The 20,824-nt window shown below is 48.1% G+C and overlaps 1 protein-coding gene across 1 annotated transcript in view; it reads right to left on the bottom strand.

Annotated features, from left to right (window-relative positions):
- Positions 1–14,288: 14,288 nt before the first annotated feature.
- The window catches only part of ephb4a (eph receptor B4a), a 31,260-nt gene continuing 24,724 nt past the window's right edge, over positions 14,289–20,824 (bottom strand). Inside the window, exons 10-17 of the mRNA XM_084449765.1 lie at positions 20,721–20,785; positions 20,412–20,525; positions 19,971–20,218; positions 18,445–18,660; positions 17,349–17,498; positions 16,979–17,172; positions 16,257–16,415; positions 14,289–15,693 (exon numbers count right to left, since the gene is read on the bottom strand). Coding sequence (XP_084305891.1) covers positions 15,597–15,693; positions 16,257–16,415; positions 16,979–17,172; positions 17,349–17,498; positions 18,445–18,660; positions 19,971–20,218; positions 20,412–20,525; positions 20,721–20,785 — 1,243 coding nt within the window. The 3' untranslated portion in view covers positions 14,289–15,596. The remainder of the gene's footprint in view (positions 15,694–16,256; positions 16,416–16,978; positions 17,173–17,348; positions 17,499–18,444; positions 18,661–19,970; positions 20,219–20,411; positions 20,526–20,720; positions 20,786–20,824) is intronic.

Raw genomic sequence — 20,824 nt, 5'->3', positions numbered from 1 at the left:
CATGAGTGACTAAGTGGACATAGGCTACAATAACCCAAAACAATTAACCGTGCACTACTCCAACAGTGAACCTTGCTAAGTGCATGCATCTGTAGGAGCCACACAGAAGAATCATGACTGATAGAACAGCGCCCTCTTGTGAGTAAGGAGGAGCATGGCCTTTCGCTATGAAATCATACACTGGATGTTACTGTAGGCTATTTCTTTTTTGTTTATCGGTTATGCTAGGCTTGTTTGTATTACTTTTTATAACTTTGAGATTTAATAAGTATTTATGATATTTTGCCTTATATAAAGATCTAGTAAGCCTATTATATAATAATGCTCAGGCTTTATTGCCATTTTAAAAATATCCTGATGCACTTTCAATTGTTAGGAATAGGCCAACATCTGTATTTAATCTTTGTCATATTGCAGAAATAAACACAAGGAATACCCTCAACGATAAGGATAGGTAAAAAAAGAAACCCACTTTATCTGTCATTATCTACTTTTAAAATGATTAAACAACCTCACAAGACATTTTCCTAGTCAATATACCAGAGGGCCAGGGCCTCCCGTCAGCCCCATGGGTGGAGTTAAAGCCAGGATGGAATCATTGCTTCTGCCTTCTATGGACAGGGCGGGAAGTGCCTCTGTGTGCTCTGGGCATGTTGATGGTGGTTGATGGTTGTGATGCAGCAGGTGTCACTATGGCCAGCAGGTGTCACTATGTTCTTATAAAGACTCCTCATGACGTCTGTCACAATGGCCTCATAAAGACTGCTCGTGAAGCCTGTCACTATGGCCTCAAAAAGACTCTCCTTTGTGACGACATAATTTTGAAATTTGATTCAATGTATTAATATAGAAATGTAATTATATTAATATTTTTGTATAATTTATTGATTCATTTGACATTTTAGTCATTTAGCAGACACTTTAATCCAAAGCAACAATAAGTAGGCCTACATTTGAACCGACTGGCCTACATCCTAGTCATCGTCAGTAAGCCTTCAATAAGAACAAGTAGGGTGAATAGAGGTAAAGTGGGACACTTTCTGATTTTTTTGATTCGGCTTCATTTTTGATAATGATCTAAATGTCTCAGGCCCTCATATGCTACCATTCTAAATAGCTTAAGGGCTCTTCTTTACTACAGAGAAGAAAAAATAAAGAAATATTTAACACAGGGGGGATGACTCTTCCTCAAACACACACTGACCCCAAACCACATTTTTCCAGGCGCTACTGGCAAACTGGGACACCTTTACTGTCAAATTGGGACACCCATTTAGGCCTATTGAATTACATACAGAGTAATAATAAAAACAGTATTATTGTTATTATTAGTATTGTTATTAAGAATAATAAGGATTGAGGACAAGAATATTCATATTTATTTAAAAGAGGGTACAGAACATTCACCCCTTCTGATCCCCTCCCTCACTTCCTCACCAGTCCACCCACAATATTTCAGTTTATTTCATTTATCTCATTTATTTTATTTTATTTAAATTGTAACTTAACTTTAAAATGTGTAACTTACACTATAAAAATATAAAATGAACCTCTCAACATGAATTTAATTTCACCCTCCAAACCCTGACCCTAACCCTAGCTCTGTAGGCCCAGTCTACATTTCAATACAGAGTAGGCAAGTGAATGCATCGGCATCTTCTATTATGCCATTCTCTATAGCCCTAATTTTCTATAGCCCTAAATGTACATCTACCACAATATTGCACCATATAATTGTATTCAGTAGGTTCGCAATTTGCAACCTCACCACTAGGTGCAGCCAAAGATAAAGATAATTCTAACTAGCTAGCTAGTTGTGAGTTAGCTAGCTAGTTGTTAGTTATTTAACTAGGCTATCTAGGAAGATATACAAACAAAATGTTCCCATTGGAATGAATTGAATGGCTGTCCCACTTTGCTAGTATCACATTGTCCCAGTTTGACAATATGATACTGTCAGACCGGGACAGTGGCAAAATCACACAAAAAATAATAAAGAAAAGATGAAAATGAATATGTTTTTGAACATTCTGATTCACCATTAGTTCCCATAACAAAATCCACAACAACTACAAACCATTCATCATTTTTTTTACTTTTATCATCTTAACATTTTTCTCCTCAGAACCTTATGTCATTTGTACTTACCATCTTGGTTCACATGCACAGTCAAGGAGGATGGTAGCCACGCCCCCGGAAGTGATGTCAGACACCACAACTCTTTTTATTTTTATTTCATACTTGTTTATGATGAGCACAGTGTGGATTTTTAGCAATGGAAGTGTATGCATAAAAAAATAACAATGATAAAACTCAACTGTCCCAGTTTACTAGTTGTCCCAGTCTACCACTATTCACCCTACCATCAGCAGTCACAGTGCTAGTTGGTTTGATAGCGTCAGCATACTATATTCTTGCCATGGGTCTATTCTTGTTGTAGTCCTACTTCATATTCACTTTGTTAATAGTCAGAGGATCAAAGCACTGTTATCTTAACCCCACCCGAGAAGACCACAAGTAGGCTGTAGTTAGTTGAGCTGGTTCCTAGCTACTGTGTAGGTGAGGAAGTGTGAGAGATTGAAAATGGAAAGGCTCCTCTTCCTCTCCCATGGCCGTAGCCGAGTGCTGTAACCTTTATTGTGTGGCAGGGTCAGCTTTGTGCTCGGACACTTAATAACAATCAGCTCCCAAGGGCGGAGTAGGAAACAGCACTGCCCTCGCACCAAGCTTCCATAAACAGACCTGACGGGACTGCCGCTTGAAGCAATGCTAATGTGTTCTCTGATTTATCCAACAGACGTCCCTTAGAAAAGAGGGCTCAAGAGAGAACACGAGGACAGGATAAGTACGGCATGAGAATAGGAGAGGGGAGAGGTAATCAGCAAAGGGGATGGATACAGCGGCAAAAGGTGAGCGCCGAATACGAACGAGCAGGAAACGGTCACAAAAAATGTGGCGGTCTAGTATTTCCATGGTTTCCAGGCAGAGCAATCACCCTGACCTAGATAGTGTTCAAAGGCAGATTTGTGCCGTGCAGTTAGTCCCCCCGGCCGACGGCTCACCCCTCATCACGGTGCCAGGTTAGCAGGCAGGTAGTATGTCTGCTCTGCGACACTGCAGGAATGGGCACATTGGAGAAAGTGAAGTATCCTACTGACGCATACATTAACAGACAAACACAGACGCACAATTTCCCCATTGTAACCTTGTCATCAAACCAGCAGTCAGGACTGAGACTAGAGCCTATAATTATAGGGTCTCAATCCTAATACCTATAGGGGATGATAGTTTTTTTTTTCCATCAAGCAAATGGTAAATTATATAGCACTTTTATCCACAGCGCTTTACAATGGCCTCTCATTCACCCATTCACACACCAATGGCGGCAGCTGCCATGCAAGGTGCTAGCCTGCTTATTGGGAGCAATTTGTGGTTCAGTGTCTTGCCGAAGGACACTTCGACATGTGGACAGGAGGAGGCGGGATTCGAACCGCTGACCCTATGTTGGACGACCCGCTCTAGAGTGCACTGTCTGTCAGCCTGGCTGAGGGCACGGGGTCCTGTTTTCTGAGGCTGTAGTCACACACTACACCAGCAGACCAGGAGGTCGTCAGGGAAAACTGATGACATTTCTGTGGGAAGCGAAGTCAACTGTTAACTGAAGGCAAAGAGAGCAAGCAGGATTTATTGAATTCAGCGCATCTTGAATCAACACGTCTGATTGGATTTTACATGCGATGAACTGTTGTCTTGTTATAGCAACAGACTAATCATCCCTCCTTCTCCAGTTGTGTCAGGTTCCTTCTGGAACAGCCTCCGGAAACATTCTGCCTCCAGCCGGGGTCTTTGATGTGCTGCTCGGGGGTAGAAGAGTGGTCCTGAGGGAGCAGGAATGATGCTGTAAAATGAAATCTCTCTTGTGCCTCTGAGATTAGAGAGCAGCTGTTTCTCTCTCACTCACAAGATCATTTAGGTCTAGTTATTGATTATTTACATACTGTAGACCCAAGAGCTTACATTGAAAGCTTTTTAGGGTGTGTGTGTGTGTGTGTGTGTGTGTGTGTGTGTGTGTATGGGTGCGTGCGTGTGTGTGTGTGTGTGTGTGTGTGTGTGTGTGAGAGAGAGAGAGAGAGAGAGAGAGAGAGAGAGGAAGAAAGACGTTGGGAGAGATAGAGATTGAGAGAGATTTATTGCTTGTTGAAGAGGTTACTAGAGATTTCTTCCGGACTGCAACTGGCCTCATCAAAAAGGCATGAGACCTCCACTGACACTACTCTATTTTGTACATGTTTTGTAGATGTATTGTACACTGTATATTATATTGAATATTATATTGTATATTGTATTGTATATTGTATTGTATTGAATTGTCTGCCATGTTGTTATTGTGTTTTCCGTTGTCCTTCCCTCATGCTGTACAGCACATGTAAACCTTGACATTAAATGTGATTGTGATTGGTTGATGCTCGGCTCCAGCCACAGCACAGTTGAGTTGTGTGTCCTCTCCCTTCATCTCCTCAGGATGTGGTCTGCTGAGAGAACACGACCGCTAACGCTGTCCTCCACCACAGACCACAGCCCTCCCTCCCTCCTTCCCTCCCTCCCTCCCTCCCTCCTTCTCTCCCTCCCTCCCTCCCTCCCTCCCTCCCTCCCTCCCTCCCTCCCTCCCTCCCTCCTTCCTTCCTTCCTTCCTTCCTTCCTTCCTTCCTTCCTTCCTTCCTTCCTTCCTTCCTTCCTTCCTTCCTTCCTTCCTTCCTTCCCTCCCTCCCTCCCTCCCTCCCTCCCTCCCTCCCTCCCTCCCTCCCAGGCCAGCAGCCTCCTCCTCTCCTGAACCTTTACTCCACAACTGCACATGGATTGTCTTGATTTGATTTGTGTTCATCTAAATCTCGATAGCTCGGCTATGGTTGGGGTCCTAGATAAATGGAATTCCAAAACGTTTTTGTAGTTCCAGTAAATGGGAAATCTCTTAATAGTTGTTAAAGGAACTTCCTCGGGCTGCAAAATCCTTACTAAAGATGCACATCACATCCTGAGATAGCAACACTGGGCGCAGATAGCCGGTGGGGGGGGGGGGGGGGGGGGGGGGGGTTGGTTGTGATGGAGAGGTGGGGGGGTTGGTTGTGACAGAGACCTCATCCATTATTGATCAGCGCTAATGAGCGAGTGGGTCCTTTGTTGCGAGGAGTGTAATTATACATGTAAATGAGCAAGGCAGCATTTGCCCCAGTCTACATTTTGATACAGGAACAAAAACTAAAACCCATAGCCCAAACAGAGCAATATAATACACTGATGGACATACTTATAGAATCGTATTGACTCAATTGCCAATACACAGTGCAATTACTTGAATTATTTGTAATCTAAATAGTTGGTTTCCACATGTTTAAAAGTCGGTATATTAGCTTTAGAGTCTGGTGGATGCCAAAGTCAGTCATGGACAATTGGTGCGGAAACTGATTGACAGAGTCTTTCCAACCAGACCTTAGCCACTAAAAGCATGAGCAGGAAACACATTGGAACATTTAATGTTCAAAGGAAAGAGGTTGAGCAAGTGGTCAGATGTATGAGTGTATTTAATGATCTTGCTGTGCAGGGCTTGCAGAGTGGCTGATGGGAACACAGTGTGAGCTCAACTGTAGCCTGCGCTGGAACAGCGCCAGTGGAACATTCAGTCGTACACTCACATGATGTAACATCTCTACACGTTTAGTTGATACAAAACACTCCAGCTATGCTCCCCCTCTGCCTGAGCAGTACTGTAACAAGCATCAGCAGCTGGACCAGGAGAGGGTTCTAGGCTCTAAGCTCATTTAAAATGACATGTTCTGTTGAGAGGATCATTCTGTTGTCAGTGTGAGAGGAGAGCGTTCCATGCCATTATTCTATGCACCACCACTAGAAATGGTAAATGGACTGCACTTATATAGCGCTTTTCCACCTTAGCGGCACACAAAACGCTTTACAATGGCCTCTCATTCACCCATTCACACACACATTCACACACAAATAGAGGCAGCTGCCATGCAAGGTGCTAACCTGCTCATTGAGAGCAATTTGGGGTTAGGTGTCTTGCTCAAGGACACTTGGGATTTGAACCACTGACCCTTCGATCACTGAACGACCCACTCTACCAACTGAGCTACAGCCGCCCCAGTGTTCCCCTAGTGTTTTCTGGCTCTGTGATGCTGTCACGTTTGGCCCTGCTGCTCCTCCAGCTCTGCCCACCCTGGACCCTCAGCCTGGACACATGAGGATGACCACTGGGCCGGACGGTCAAGGTCAGCACCAAACCCGCGGGTCATCATGAGACGCGTAGTTTCCTCAACCACAACACCATTTAAAAAGCTGCTCTGTACTTTCCCCGTCACCCTCAAGTGACCAAGCCTATAAACACACTTACTGTATATTTAGCTGTGGGCAGATGCAATTGTGTCCAGTTGTGTGAACTTTGCTTCAACCTGAGGAAAACACCAAAACCTTTCTTCTTTCAGCCCAGCGGAGAATCTACAGGCACAAAGGCGATCGTGACTTCTCTCAACCGTTCAAAGCAAACAAGTTCCTGTGCACTCAATGTTTTTTTTCCCTCTGAAATATTTTTTTTTCATTGATATTTCAGGGCTTTGTCTTTTGTCAGTTGTGTGTGGACAATCAATCACATGCTTAAAGACAAGCAGTTATTTGGACAGGCTCCTTTGAGGGTTTTCGATATAGATGCACGCACACACACACACACACAGGGGTGAACACCTGTGTAGAATTATACACAGTGCTCCCCTGTCATTACAAAGCTGTTACTCATGCAGCAGTGGTGTGTGTGTGTGTGTGTATGAGTAGTGGGAGGTCTATAATCGATGCATACATCCACAACAGGTAGCTGGAAGGTGAAAAGGGAAGAATTATTGCCTGATGTAGGAGCTCTCATGTGTGCCTCAGCCAGCATGAATGACAGGGAAAATATTTCAGCCAGTTAAACATGAAAAAGTGTCAGAGGAAAACACATAAAACACAGTTAGTATAAATATGCCCTTCAATACTGCAACCAGCAGAACTAAACAGGCTTAAAATATGTCACTTTTGAAAGAAGGTAAGCGTGTGGAGGTGTAGTACAATGTGATGTGTTTGTTTGTGTGTGTGTGTAGCAAATTCATGGGGTGTTATAGCGATTCTGTGTCAAAGAAAGCTTGTATACCACACTTGGACACACACACACGCGTGCATACACACACATCCTAAGGGAATTTAGGTCTTAAATGGAGTAAGAGGCCCAATTAGATAAATGAACACAAAGTTATTACAGTCAGTTATGGTAGCCATTAAAGTGGTCTTTAGGGGTAATGTTGGGAGAAAGCTGTGGTTGTTCTGGACTGTGTCTGGGAATGTGGAAGACGCGGGGAAACGCAGGAGATAATTGGTAGAATAATATTGTGACAGCATGTTTGATGGATGAGTCTCTAATTTTCTAAGCCGCAAGGGAAATCATTTTGAGAATGTGAGAAACTTGTGTCAGCAGAGACCACAGGGCCGAAGGTGGCTCAGTCAGGCACTTAATGTCATCTAGAAAGCTGCAAATGATGCCAGTGTGAAGCTGTGATATACCCCTGGGACACTGGGAGACTTTCACGGTCAGGGCTCTCTAGAACTTAGCATCCAGAACAGCACAGCCGCAATAGAATACGCATGAATCCAATGGCTTGGACCGCAAACCCTTAACTGTGTGTGTGTGTTTGTCTGGGACGTGTGCGCTACGTGTGTAGCCATGCTAACCAGGGAGACTCACACTATATGGACATGTATGGCAAGGCAAGTTTATCTGTACAGCACATTTCAGCAACAAGGCAATTCAAAGTGCTTTTCATGAGACATTAAAAGCATCAAGACAAAGTGCAACACATAAAAGGTCATATAAAACGAAATGCAAAAAATGACATTTAAAACAAAATGCCGGAAAAATAAAATACAGGAATAAAAATTACAGTGCAGTGTATGAATTAATAATTATTTGATTTAATAAAAAGCAGTGGCAAAAAGAGAAGTCTTCAGTCTTGATTTAAAAGAACTGAGACTTGCAGCAGACCTGCAATTGTCTGGAAGTTTGTTCCAGATATGTCAAGGTCAAGGTCAACTTTATTTATATAGCACATTTAAAATCAACCGAAGTTGCACCAAAGTGCTTTACAGTATAAATAAAATAAAAACAGACAATACATAAAAACAATACTGAATATATAAAGTGCACCATTTAAAACTACACAGTCATACCAGGGCCAGGGATGTATGGCTTAACTAGCCTTAGAAAGCCAGTGAAAACAGGGGAGTCTTTAGCTGTGATTTAAACATGTCTAGTGTCTGGGCAGACCAAATCTGTAGCGGCAGGCTGTTCCACAGCTTCGGGGCAGCCACTGCAAAAGCTTGCTCGCCTTTAGTCCTGAGCCTAGACCTTGGGACATCCAGTTGAAGCTCGTTTGATGTCCTCAGGGTTCTAGCTGTGAACATGGAGAAGTTCAGCTAAGTACTGAGGGGCCAGATCATTCAGTGCCTTAAAAACAAGGAGCAGTATTTTAAAGTCAATCCTGAAGCGAACAGGGAGCCAGTGCAGGGAAGCAGCACCGGTGTGATGTGGTTTTGCTTCTTTCTACCAGTCAGGAGGCGGGCAGCAGCGTTCTGCACTAGCTGCAGGCGTCGCAGGGAGAGCTGGTCTAGACCCACATACAGACCATTGCAGTAGTCCAACCTGGATGAAATACAAGCATGGATAACCCTCTCCAAGTCATTTGGAGAGAGGTAGGGTGGAGCATAAAAACTTAATTCTGCTTCTCCATGTCTTGTTTTAACTCTGGGGACAGAAAGCAGACCTGTGCCAGACGACCTGAGGGGTCTGGATGGTTCATAACGTAGCAGCAGATCAGAAATATATTTTGGCCCTAAACCATTCAGTGCTTTATAAAGCAACAGCAGTAAATGGACGGTGAGCAGACCTAAGGAGAGCAGGAGTAGGAGGAGGAGCAGGTGAGCAGGAGCAGGAGTAGGAGAGCAGGAGAGGGAGAGAGATGAGTAACAGATGAACGCATCATCAGGTCAGCAAGATTCCATTTTCCCTGATGGAGCAATGTCAGCGATGTGACCTTATGCAGATGATGCTAGATAAAAAATGATAATAAGCAGGGTTGAGATTTTGCTTGTGTGTGCGTGTGTGTACGTGTTGCGCGTGCTAGTGTGTATGTGCTAGTGTGTGTGTGCGAGTGTGTGTTTATGTGTCTGTGTGTATGTGTATGTCCACACTGTTGCAGTGGAATAAAAATGAGTAAAATAAACTGAGCCAGTCTCCGAGTGGATGTTGGGTGTGTTGCTGCATGCTCTCTAGGTCCACACCCATCCATCGCCACTATCACACTGTCAAAGTGAACCGAAAGTCACCTTTAAATTGATCTTTAATGCCCTCTCTTCAGCATGCTGCTAACAGCCCCATGGCCAGCTTAGACTGGTCAACTGTGTCGTGTTCCTGCGTGTGACCAGAAGACCAGGGGCCCGGGGGGGGCCACGGCTCCTAGAGGTGAGCAGGGAAACCTGCGTTTCATTATGAGCTAGAGAAGGGCCGGGGTTCAAGGAAAGGCTAGCTCTGTTCTCTGTTATGCATGCATTTCTCCTAACCCCACTGCCCCCCCCTCTCCCCCAACACACACACACAGACACACTGGACTGCCCGCCCCCCCCCTCTCCACACACGCAAGCACACACATACACTGGACTGCCCCCCCCCCCCTCTCCACACACGCAAGCACACACACACAGGACTACCCCCCCCCCCTCTCCACACATGCAAGCATACACACACACACACACACACACATTGGACTGCCCCCCACCTCTCCACAGCTTAAGGTTGCACACCTCAAAGTAAACATGTTTCATCGTCCATATGGAGAGGATGAGGTAGTTGCCCCCTCCCACCATTTTGACGAGCCGTCCACATGATGATTTACTGCAGCCATTTTGTGAGAGTCAGGTCTCCACCCACCGTTCTCCTCAGGAATTCCACCAACAAAACATATCTGCTTTTCAAAGTCTGAAAACGAATTGCACGAACTGTCACCTTTAATTACTGAGATGTATTGGAATGACTGTTTGAGTTAAATTACAGTTAGGCAGTGTCATTTGAAAAGACACAGTATGATAGATATTGAATATTTCTGGCAGCGTTTCATTACAGAGAGATAGATGAAGAAAGGACGAGCTCCGGTAGCTCTCCTCAGAAATGCCTCTCATACAGAGTGCTGTGTGATCTCTGGAGGAATTCGGTGGTCCCTTAAACACACACACACACACACGCACACACACACACACACACACACACACACACACACACACACACACACACACACACACACACACTCATGTAAGCACGCACACACACACACACACACACACACACACACACACACACACACACACACACACACTCATGTAAGCACACACACACTCATGTATGCACACACACGTACATGCACACACGCACAAACACACACGCACACACACAATCTCTAAAAAACATGCATATTGCCACCAGATGCCAGATAAATCAAAACCATATGCTCTTGCCTCAAGTTTCTAAGTATGTGCATGCTGAACAAAGATATGGGGATTCAAAGAAAAACACGGACACACACAAGCACACACACTGGGGCGCGCTGTGGACCGTCACCATGGGAGAGCCCGTAAACCACGCTGGCGGTTTGTAGAGCGGGTCAGTAATGAGCGTGAGCAAGCATGTGTTTTCAGTCTAATGAGCGATTATGAGGGGCAGTAAATCATCCACATGGCCCTGGAGGGAGGGGGAGGGGTGGGGGGACAGGGGGCCCGGGGTGGGGTGGGGGGGTCTGTGTGACCCAGGGGGAGAACGCTCTCACTTAACACTCTCTTTAAAGAACTACTGGTCCCGTTTGCAGCTCATGCAGATGATGATCATGCTCTTTTACTGCAACGTGGCGCCTGTGTCCTTTGAAGCATTTCGCAGTCATTCAACAAAGATTGGAAAGCCAAGTGGGCAAAATATCATTACTGTATGTATCATTGCTCAGCTACTTTACCTGTCTCCTAATCAGCTACTTTACCTGTCTCCTAATTGGCCATTGACTGGGCTCCTCTCCAGTGACAGAGCTGCTAAAGGACAACGTAGATCTGTTACCATGGAGATCGAGAAGCCTTTAGGACAAACAAACTCGGATAGGGAAAGCAGACCAGGACAGGACAGGACACTGATAGGACGGTGTCTAGACCACGCTAGAACAAGACCAGGACAGGACGGACTCTCTGCTAGGACGGTGTCTAGACCACGCTAGAACGAGACCTAACTGGAGTTCAGAGCAGCAGAAAAAGCAGAGAAGGAGGGGGGGATTGGATGAGGGGCTTTCTGCTGGTGGGGGTCAGAGGTCAGCAGGGCTGGGGTAAGATGGGAGATTAGGCGCAGGCCTGTGCGAGAGGTTAAGTGCGGGACTGACTGGGAAACCACCATGGGTGGGGTTGGGTTCACCGCCGTTCAAACACAAGCTTAAGTCAACACGCTGAAAACCCGAGGTACATTTCAAAAATTCTCATCGACATTTCTCAACGCTGCAGGTTGTGACAGCAAACACAGTCCCGTTTTTTGTGAGAAGCAGTCATTTGTGACAAAATGTTGATTGGCACAACAGCTATTCTATGCAACAGCAAAATTCCCATGGGAAAATCGTGAGAGAAAATGTACAAAGGCACACACATCCAAAATGTTTCAAACTGGGCGCTAGACAGAAAAACAAACTCATCAGGAAAAGTAGAGTCTGCACACTAGAAATATGATTTTCAATTGAAACCGAGGTGACGTTTCGAGTTACAAAATCTTGAGAGAAGACATGGTGTGTGGATGCATATGCGTCGGCTATATTAAGGCTGAGCAGGATCCCTTGTGAGAGTAGCAGTGTGGAGCTGTGTGAAAGCCTGTCTTGTGTGAAAGCTTGTCCTGGGCTCAGACGCTTCGGCTAGAGTGGTGTGTCATGATGCGGAATTAAAAGGTTGTCTAGGGGTTAAGTAAGAGTGAATAAATCCGCTCCGAAAGTCTGCTGAGAAAGTGTCAGTGCTCTGGATGAATTAGAGAGGACACATAGACCTTGTGAAGTTTTCAAGATGGAGTTAGCAACGGCACACAGAGATTTAGACCAATTTTTTCAACATCCTCTCCACCGACCGACACACTCACACAAATCAATCCCTAAAGTTATTGATTCTCACTTAGGGCCCCTCGTTGAGTAACTCTATATTTTTCTTCCACTCTCAATCCCCCCTTTGCTTGAAGGACCCAGAGGGGCCTAAAAACCAGGGGCTTGAGTTTCAGTGCACTGGGGACGGGGAGGGAGGGGAGCCTGGGTAGCGGGAAGGTCACACCTCCATCGGGTCCTCGTGAGAGTCTGGCTGGCTGGGGGGAGGGACGGCAGGAAAGATGGATGACACGTGTGTGGACAGGGAGAAAGATGGATGGAGGAAGTTGAGACCGAGTTGCAGATAAGATGTGTGAGGGATATGTGTGTGATGACTGAATAAACACACATGTGAAGCCTGAGCAAAGACAGACAGACAGACAGACAGACAGACAGACAGACAGACAGACAGACAGACAGACAGACAGGCTGGTCTGGGTTGCTATGCACACACAAAATGGACAGACTGGTTGACAGAGAGATGGATGGATGTGACTGAGAAATGAATAAACAGGACGTTGTAAGTTTGTCCCCAGCCCTCGGGAGCTTCCCCTTGTGACCAGTCTGCACCTGCTACAGACCCTAGGAGAACAGGAGAACCTTACTGGAGAACCTCACTGAGCCAAGAACGATAGCTAGAGAGCAGTTTGAAACAACCCCCACTGCACACAAACCCTTTCTCTCCCTCCTGTGTCTCTCACACACACCCTTTCTCTCGCTCCCGAGTCTCTCACACACACACACACCTGTCCATCTGCCCTCTCCCCCTCTCTTGACCCCCCGTAGCTCCACACTTGAGCGCGCACAGGAATGTAAGGGGAATGACACAATCCTTTAAGTGCTGAAATCTGATTGGCCCCAGCTCTTATCTGCTCGACAACAGTCCTAATGGATGGGCATTCATATAGGGTCAGAGGTCACAGACACTGTCAACACTAGCAACCAGAGCTGGCCGACAGCCTACCTCTCTGCCTCTCTTCCTCCCTCTCTCTCTCTCTCTCTCTCCCACACACACACACACACGTACTCCTGCGTATGTCAGACATGCCCATGCTACGGTATATGGACACAGTGTCAGCAGCTCACCACTGGATGTATAAGAGATTGCAAATCCTTTTATTTATTTATTTTTAACACTGCACCTTTGGAGCAGGAATTAACAGGTTCTAGCAGAACCCCACCCACACACACACTCACACGCACACACCACACACACACCACACCACAGCTGACGTGTGGAGGGCTGGAGAGGGCATTTATTGTTTTACATTGGGGCTAGGGGGTCAGAGGTCAGATGGGTTAGAGAGGTCCTCCTCTCATTGTTTACAACCAGGACATGAAAGCCTCTGACCCACTTCCTCCGGGGCAGCCTATAGTGTGGAGCAGGCGGAGGACTCGACACAATAACAGCGTTATCACAACACACACACACACCAACCTGGGAGCTCTAAAACCAAAGACAGCTGGGGCTGGGGTGGCATTAGCGAGTGTGTGGGCATGAAAGCCTGTGTTGAGCTGCAAGCTGCTGGCAGTCTGGGGGAACACAGCGAGCACCAGGGAGCAGGGTAAATGAAGAGACCTCCGCCCCCCCAGCCCCAGCCTCAGACCCCCAGCCCCCTCTGGGGTAGAGGCTGTCCCTGCCAAGGAAGAAGCAGGAGAGGGAGAGAGAGGAATGTCCACGAGGGAGCTGAGCTGGGAGGGGGAAGGGGGGGGGGGCTCATTTCCCAACCCACAATCCCTCACGGTTGAGAAGATTGCAATATCTACTGGGGAGGAATGTTTGAAACAAGAGCTGCAGAGAACACGGCTCACCTTAACACGATTATAGAAATATGGATATTATAGGTGTGTGTGTGTGTGTATGTGTGTGTGTATGCGCATAATATAAAAGAGTGTACAGTCTGTGTTTCATTTGTGTGAATTTAAATGCTTTAATAGGAGTGGTTATGAGATGTAAAGCCAGAATCCAGAGCTCAGCTGCTGGGTTGAAAGAGAGAGAGAGGTTGGTGATAAACACTGGTGTGTATCTTTATTGTGGCTAAATACAGAGCACACACAGAAGGGACGGGATCAGAACGTACTCATTATATCTATACATTCATTAAAAGGCAACTTTATAAAAGATAGCTCCCTGTTTTGATTTAAAGGATCCTCAATGTGAAGACCATGTTTCCCATCATCCTTTGAGTAGCCACACACTCTCTTCAGATGTGAAATGGAAAAAAAAGTGATTTTAATGGACATAATCGTATCAATCTTGCGATATTTTAGAGTTTATAAAACAGGGATTTAAGTCTACAAACAAGATCAAATGGCACTCGCGCAAGAAGACAGAGTAAGAAAAGAACAGACCACTTAGAATAGAATCCATTCGGATAGTGAGGCTGGTTGTTCCTGTAGGGAGGGGGCAGACCAGTCCCTCTATCAGTCTCTGTCTCTGGACTCGGTCCTTGTTCAGTCCGCACGCGTGGAACCGGGCCGCCTCACTCCAGCAGCGAGACAGGAAGTGGAAATGACCAGCCGTACTCCAAGAGAAACACAGGAAGTTCTACTGAGAGAAGGAGGGGCGGAGCCTGTCGGAGACCTCCGTTCTCTCTGAAATCGGCAAAGTGCTGAGACTTGTCGATCCCGCCCTGCTCCTCTCACAGCAGGGGCCGGACCCAGGCTGACTCTGAGAGGGGAGGGGGGAGGCTTGCGTGAGCAAGAGTACTTTCCAAAGATTGCGTTACCCATAACACCTGAGGAAAGACAAGGTCATTTTTAAAAGCGAATGAAAATGTGTGTATCCAATAGAAGTTCCAATTCCACGTTTTCTGGTCTGTTGATTGAGCTGTAATTACAGTCAAATCCACATGGATTAACGCGCGACACCGAAGGTGAGCATGTCACCCCCGCTGCAGAAAAGTCACCCGCCACGGGTTCTGCCTCATCAGAACCGTACTGAGCTGTAGTCCTTCGGCTGACATTGGCGCACGTATTCCTAGTTTCACCAGAGTCCTTGGGTCCGCACCACAGTACCACGCAGCAGTGGAAGCGGGTTTAGGTGGACTGGAGGCAAGGGCACTCCCACAGACTCCTCCCTCTGGCCCGCCTCCAGACCCGACGGGCAGCTGCAGGTCAGGTACGGACCAAACCGCCTGCTCAGGTTGGTGGGAGGACAAACTAGGGAAAGGTGGATCTCCGTTCGCTCTAAAAAGCTGCGTCCATTTTGTGGATCTCATGTTTGAAGAGGGTGGGGGGGTTGCGGGGGGGGACTGCGGCCAGGGCGAGGAGTGTGTGTGTGTGTGTGTGTGTGTGTGTGTGTGTGTGTGTGCTGTTTGGGTCCGGCTCTGAAGAGGAGGAGGAGGAGGAGGTGGGAGGGGGTTAGAAGCGGATGGTCCCGGGGTGGGTCAGTGTCTGGATGCTGGACAGGATCTTCCTCTGGTGTCCTGCCAGGGTCACGCCCAGACGCAGTAGGTCCCTGCCCACAGGAACACACACACACACACACACACACACACACACACACACACACACACACACACACACACACACACAAACAATCAGTTAAGAGTTCGACCACCGGAACATGCACATTCAGTCACAGGCTAGACACACTGAGGGACAGACAGACAGACAGACAGACAGACAGGAAGACAGAGAGACAGACAGGAAGACAGACAGGAAGACAGACAGACAGACGGGAAGACAGACAGACAGACAGACAGGCAGACAGACCGGCAGACAGGAAGACAGACAGGCAGACAGACAGACAGACAGACAGACAGACAGACAGACAGACAGGCAGACAGGCAGACAGAAAGGAAGAAAGACAGGCAGACAGACAGACAGACAGGCAGACAGACAGGAAGACAGACAGACAGGCAGACAGACAGGAAGAAAGACAGACAGACAGACAGACAGACAGACAGACAGACAGACAGGCAGACAGACAGGAAGACAGACAGGCAGACAGACAGACAGACAGACAGACAGACAGACAGACAGACAGACAGACAGACAGGCAGACAGGCAGGTACTGACTCTGTGGTGATCTGGGCCAGCAGGTCTACGGAGGTGAATCCGGCCTGCAGGAAGCTGTCCTCGTAGCGCTCCATCTTGATGGCCCTCAGCCACTCTCCCACGGAGGAGCAGGAGGAGGGGGGTGGGGGGGCGCGCTGGTCCAGCAGGGGGTGGGAGGGGCTGGAGGGCACACACACACACACACACACACACACACACACACACACACACACACACACACAGACACACACACACACACACACACACACACACACACACACAGGGACAGGTTACACACACACGCTCGGCCAGGAGATTAGCGGGGGATCACACCCTGAGGTGGGGTCTACAGTAACGCCGTCTGACTGACAGGTCTGAACAATGGCTGCTGTGGCGGTGGGGGTGTGGCCCCCGGCTGTGATTGACAGGTCAGAATGTGGGAAGGGGAGGGGGGGTCTGACAGCCCCCAGCAGGCCTCAGCGGGGGGCTGACGGCTGGCGGCAAGGGGCCGGGGAAGAGCCTGACACACTGGACTTTGTCAGACATCGGGGCGCAGCGGCAGAGTGAGAGGACAGGCACTGGAGTGACGGGACACGCCCCCCCCCCCTCCGCTGGTCAGACAGTCTACTTCCTGAGTCGACCTCAAGCTGTGTGTGTTTAGACCCACTCTGATCTGCTCTGACAGGCTTCCAGCCCCCTTCCCACTCCCCACCCCCCTCTCTTGAAGAGCTGTGCCCACTCACCCTGCGCCCTCTTGGGCCAGGATCTTCAGCGAGGCGGGGTTGCGGATCAGCTTGTCCAGGGCGCTGACGATGGCGGCGAAGCGTGGGCGCGCCGAGCGCTCCTTCTGCCAGCAGTCCAGCATCAGCTGGTGGAGGTGGGTGGGGCACTCTGGGGGAGGGGGCAGACGGTAGTCCTGCTCGATGGCGTTGATCACCTGACAGACGGAGAGGGGGGGAGGAGTTAGGGAGGGACGCGTCCTTTGGGAACACGGGAGGACGTCGGGGGACGGCGATCGGGTCACGCTGAGATGTCGGACGCTCGTCCTCTGGTGTTGTAGCTTACACACACACACTCACACACACAAACACACACACACACACACACACTTACGTCCTGGTTGCTCATGTCCCAGTAGGGCCTCTCTCCGAAGGACATCACCTCCCACATGACGATGCCGTAGCTCCAGGCGTCGCTGGCCGAGGTGAACTTTCTGAAGGCGATGGCCTCCGGGGCCGTCCAGCGGATCGGGATCTTACCGCCCTGATTGGACGAGACCAGACGGGAGAGGGGAGGGGAGGAGTCAGCACCACACACACTAACCCCGCGGCAGGCGAGGGTCACACACAGAGCTCAATCACTGGACCTGAAGGTATAGAACATAATTGAAGTGCGTTTGATTTGACCCATAGTTTGCACTTATGGGACCGATCCATTCGTTTTATTGCACTGGGTAAATCAAATCAAGTGGTCAAGTATTTTACTGTAGCTGCAAATAGTAATTGATCCCACGGCTTCACCACAGCTCAGTAATGTTGAGAGAGAGAGATGTGTTGATGTGGGGGGAGGGGCTGAGTGTGGTGGCGTAGGGGGCGTGGTCTCACCGGAAAGCTGGCGTAGGTGGGGTCATAGGAGAGGGGTAGTTAGGGGTACAGAGAGGTAGTTGGGGTATAAACGTACCAGAAAGCTGGTGTAGGTGGGGTCATAGGAGAGGGGGGTAGTTGGGGGTAGTTTGGGGGGTATATGCGTACCAGAGAGCTGGTGTAGGTGGGGTCAGTTGGGGGGTAGTTCGGGGGGTATATGCGTACCAGAGAGCTGGTGTAGGTGGAGTCAGGAGAGGGGTAGTTAGGGGTACAGAGAGGTAGTTGGGGTATAAACGTACCAGAAAGCTGGTGTAGGTGGGGTCATAGGAGAGGGGGGTAGTTGGGGGTAGTTTGGGGGGTATATGCGTACCAGAGAGCTGGTGTAGGTGGGGTCAGTTGGGGGGTAGTTCGGGGGGTATATGCGTACCAGAGAGCTGGTGTAGGTGGAGTCAGGAGAGGGGTAGTTAGGGGTACAGAGAGGTAGTTGGGGTATAAACGTACCAGAGAGCTGGTGTAGGTGGGGTCAGTTGGGAGGTAGTTGGGGGGTAGTTCGGGGGGTAGTTGGAGGGTAGTTGGGGGGGTATTTGGGGGGTAGTTGGGGGGTAGTTCGGGGGGTATATGCGTACCAGAGAGCTGGTGTAGGTGGGGTCAGAGGAGTTCTCCTGCAGGAAGCGTGACAGGCCGAAGTCGGACACCTTGCACACCAGGTTGCTGTTGACTAGGATGTTGCGGGCGGCCAGGTCCCGGTGGACGTAGCTCATCTCTGACAGGTACTTCATCCCCGAGGCGATGCCGCGCAGCATCCCCACCAGCTGGATGGGCGTGAACTGACCGTCGTTCAACTACATGGGAGGACCAGAGAGTGTGCATACATGAGAATGTGTGTATACAGTGTGTTTATTATTCAGTATTTTGCCATTCTCGCAGCGGTGACAAGATAAATGATAATTTCATGACCGTGTTTTTATGAAGCGCTGCATACTAAGCGCTGCGTACTAACAGAGGAGGCATTGTTGAACAAGCAGCCCCTGGAGGCAGCAGAACGCCAGAGTGACCACCTCGTAAGTGTGTACGTGGGCCCAGATGCAGACGGCAGAAAATCTCTCCACTCTTGAGGGGAGTTTGATCATTATTCTGCTCCGAAGGTCTATAGTCTATTAAAGAATCATTGTTGTAGACATCTATCTATCTATCTATCTATCTATCTATCTATCTATCTATCTATCTATCTATCTATCTATCTATCTATCTATCTATATATCTATCTATCTATCTATCTATCTATCTATCTATCTATCTATCTATCTATCTATCTATCTATCTATCTATCTGTGTCTATCTATCTGTGTCTATCTATCTATCTATCTATCTATCTATCTATCTATCTATCTATCTATCTATCTATCTATCTATCTATCTATCTATCTATCTATCTATTGTATTTGTGAAATGTACAGGGAACTGATGCAGAATAAAAGATGGTGGTCAGTCCCTTCTTCCTGTGGTCCAGGGGTGAAAGGGCAAAGGGCAGCGTGACGTGATGAGTTCCTGTTCTCAGACATGGAACTGCTTTGGGTTCAGCGCTCTTCACCTTTTATGTGTTTCTTGCACTTTGTCTTGATGCTTTTAATGTCTCATGTAAAGCACTTTGAATTGCCTTGTTGCTGAAATGTGCTGTACAGATAAACTTGCCCTGCCTTGCAAATAGGACTAAGCAGGAATACATAATACAAGGATTACATATTAGATCCAGACTACAAATTAGATCTGTCCATCCATGGAGATTTGAGATGTCATTGATGAATCATTACGGTGTTCTCTGTAACAATTCTTTGTCGATAGACGACAGGCCTACAGCTCAACATAATGAGAAAATTTCCCTCATGAGTGGAGACATTTTCTGCAGTCTACTTGTAGTTGTTGACAGTTGGGGCTGACTAGCCAGTCCCACGCCAGGCTGTCAGTGATGCGTTCTGCTCCCAGAAGCCCTGGCTGAGATTTAGCCCTGGGGCTCTACTGCAGTCTCTGGAGATGGAGAGTGGTGGTGCATTACGACGTGTACGGTGTGTAGGTGTGTGTGTGTGTGTGTGTGTGTGTGAGAGAGAGAGAGAGAGAGAGAGAGAGAGAGAGAGAATGGCCAGGCTCGACTAACCCGTAGGAAAGAGTCCAGGGCCCCGTTCTCCATGAACTCGGTGAGGATCATGACTGGACAGCTGGCTGTGATGATGCCCTCCAGGTGGATGATGTTGGGGTGCTGGAACTGGCCCATGATGGACGCCTCTGACAGGAAGTCCCGCCTCTGCTTGTCAGTGTAGCCTCCCTTCAGTGTCTTGATGGCTACGTAGTTCTCCTTCTTCCCTGGGACCTTCAACCGGCCCCGACACACCTCCCCAAACTCCCCTGCAGCGCGCGCACACACACACACACACACACACACACACACACACACACACACACACACACACACACTTGTCAACCACTGGTCAACCATACACAACATTCCCCGAGGGGACTCCATTTAGCTAATGCTTCTTCTGACCAGAATCCTGACTGGTTCAGATTCTCCTAGTTTCTGGTGAGAATGAAGACCCACCTGCTCCAATCACCTCCTCGATCTTGACGAAGGAGACGTCGATCTCTTTGGCGAACTCCCGTACCGCCTCGTTGGGGTCCTCGTAGGTGAAGGGGTCGATGTACACCTTGACCCCTGAGGCAGAAAGGATCATTGGAGGGGATATGTGTCAGAGGGAGAAATGTGACTCAGAAACAAGCCAGACTGATACTCTCACGATTCAGATAAGCAACATACACGAGCAACATAACTTGGGTACATAATCCGTGTGTGTGTGTGTGTATGTGTGTGTGCGTGCGCACGCGCCTGTGTGTGTCCTGTATCTCTCACCTTGGCCAAGGAGGTACTGGCTGTTTTTATCACTCAGCTCTGGGTCCTTCATTCTGCTGTGTCTGCTGCAGGGGAGAAGAGAGAGAGTGAGAGAGGGGGATGGA

The sequence above is a fragment of the Borostomias antarcticus genome (assembly GCF_949987555.1).
Source record: "Borostomias antarcticus genome assembly, chromosome: 15".
NCBI lineage: Eukaryota > Metazoa > Chordata > Actinopteri > Stomiiformes > Stomiidae > Borostomias > Borostomias antarcticus.
This window is presented reverse-complemented; position numbering and strand designations above follow the sequence as displayed.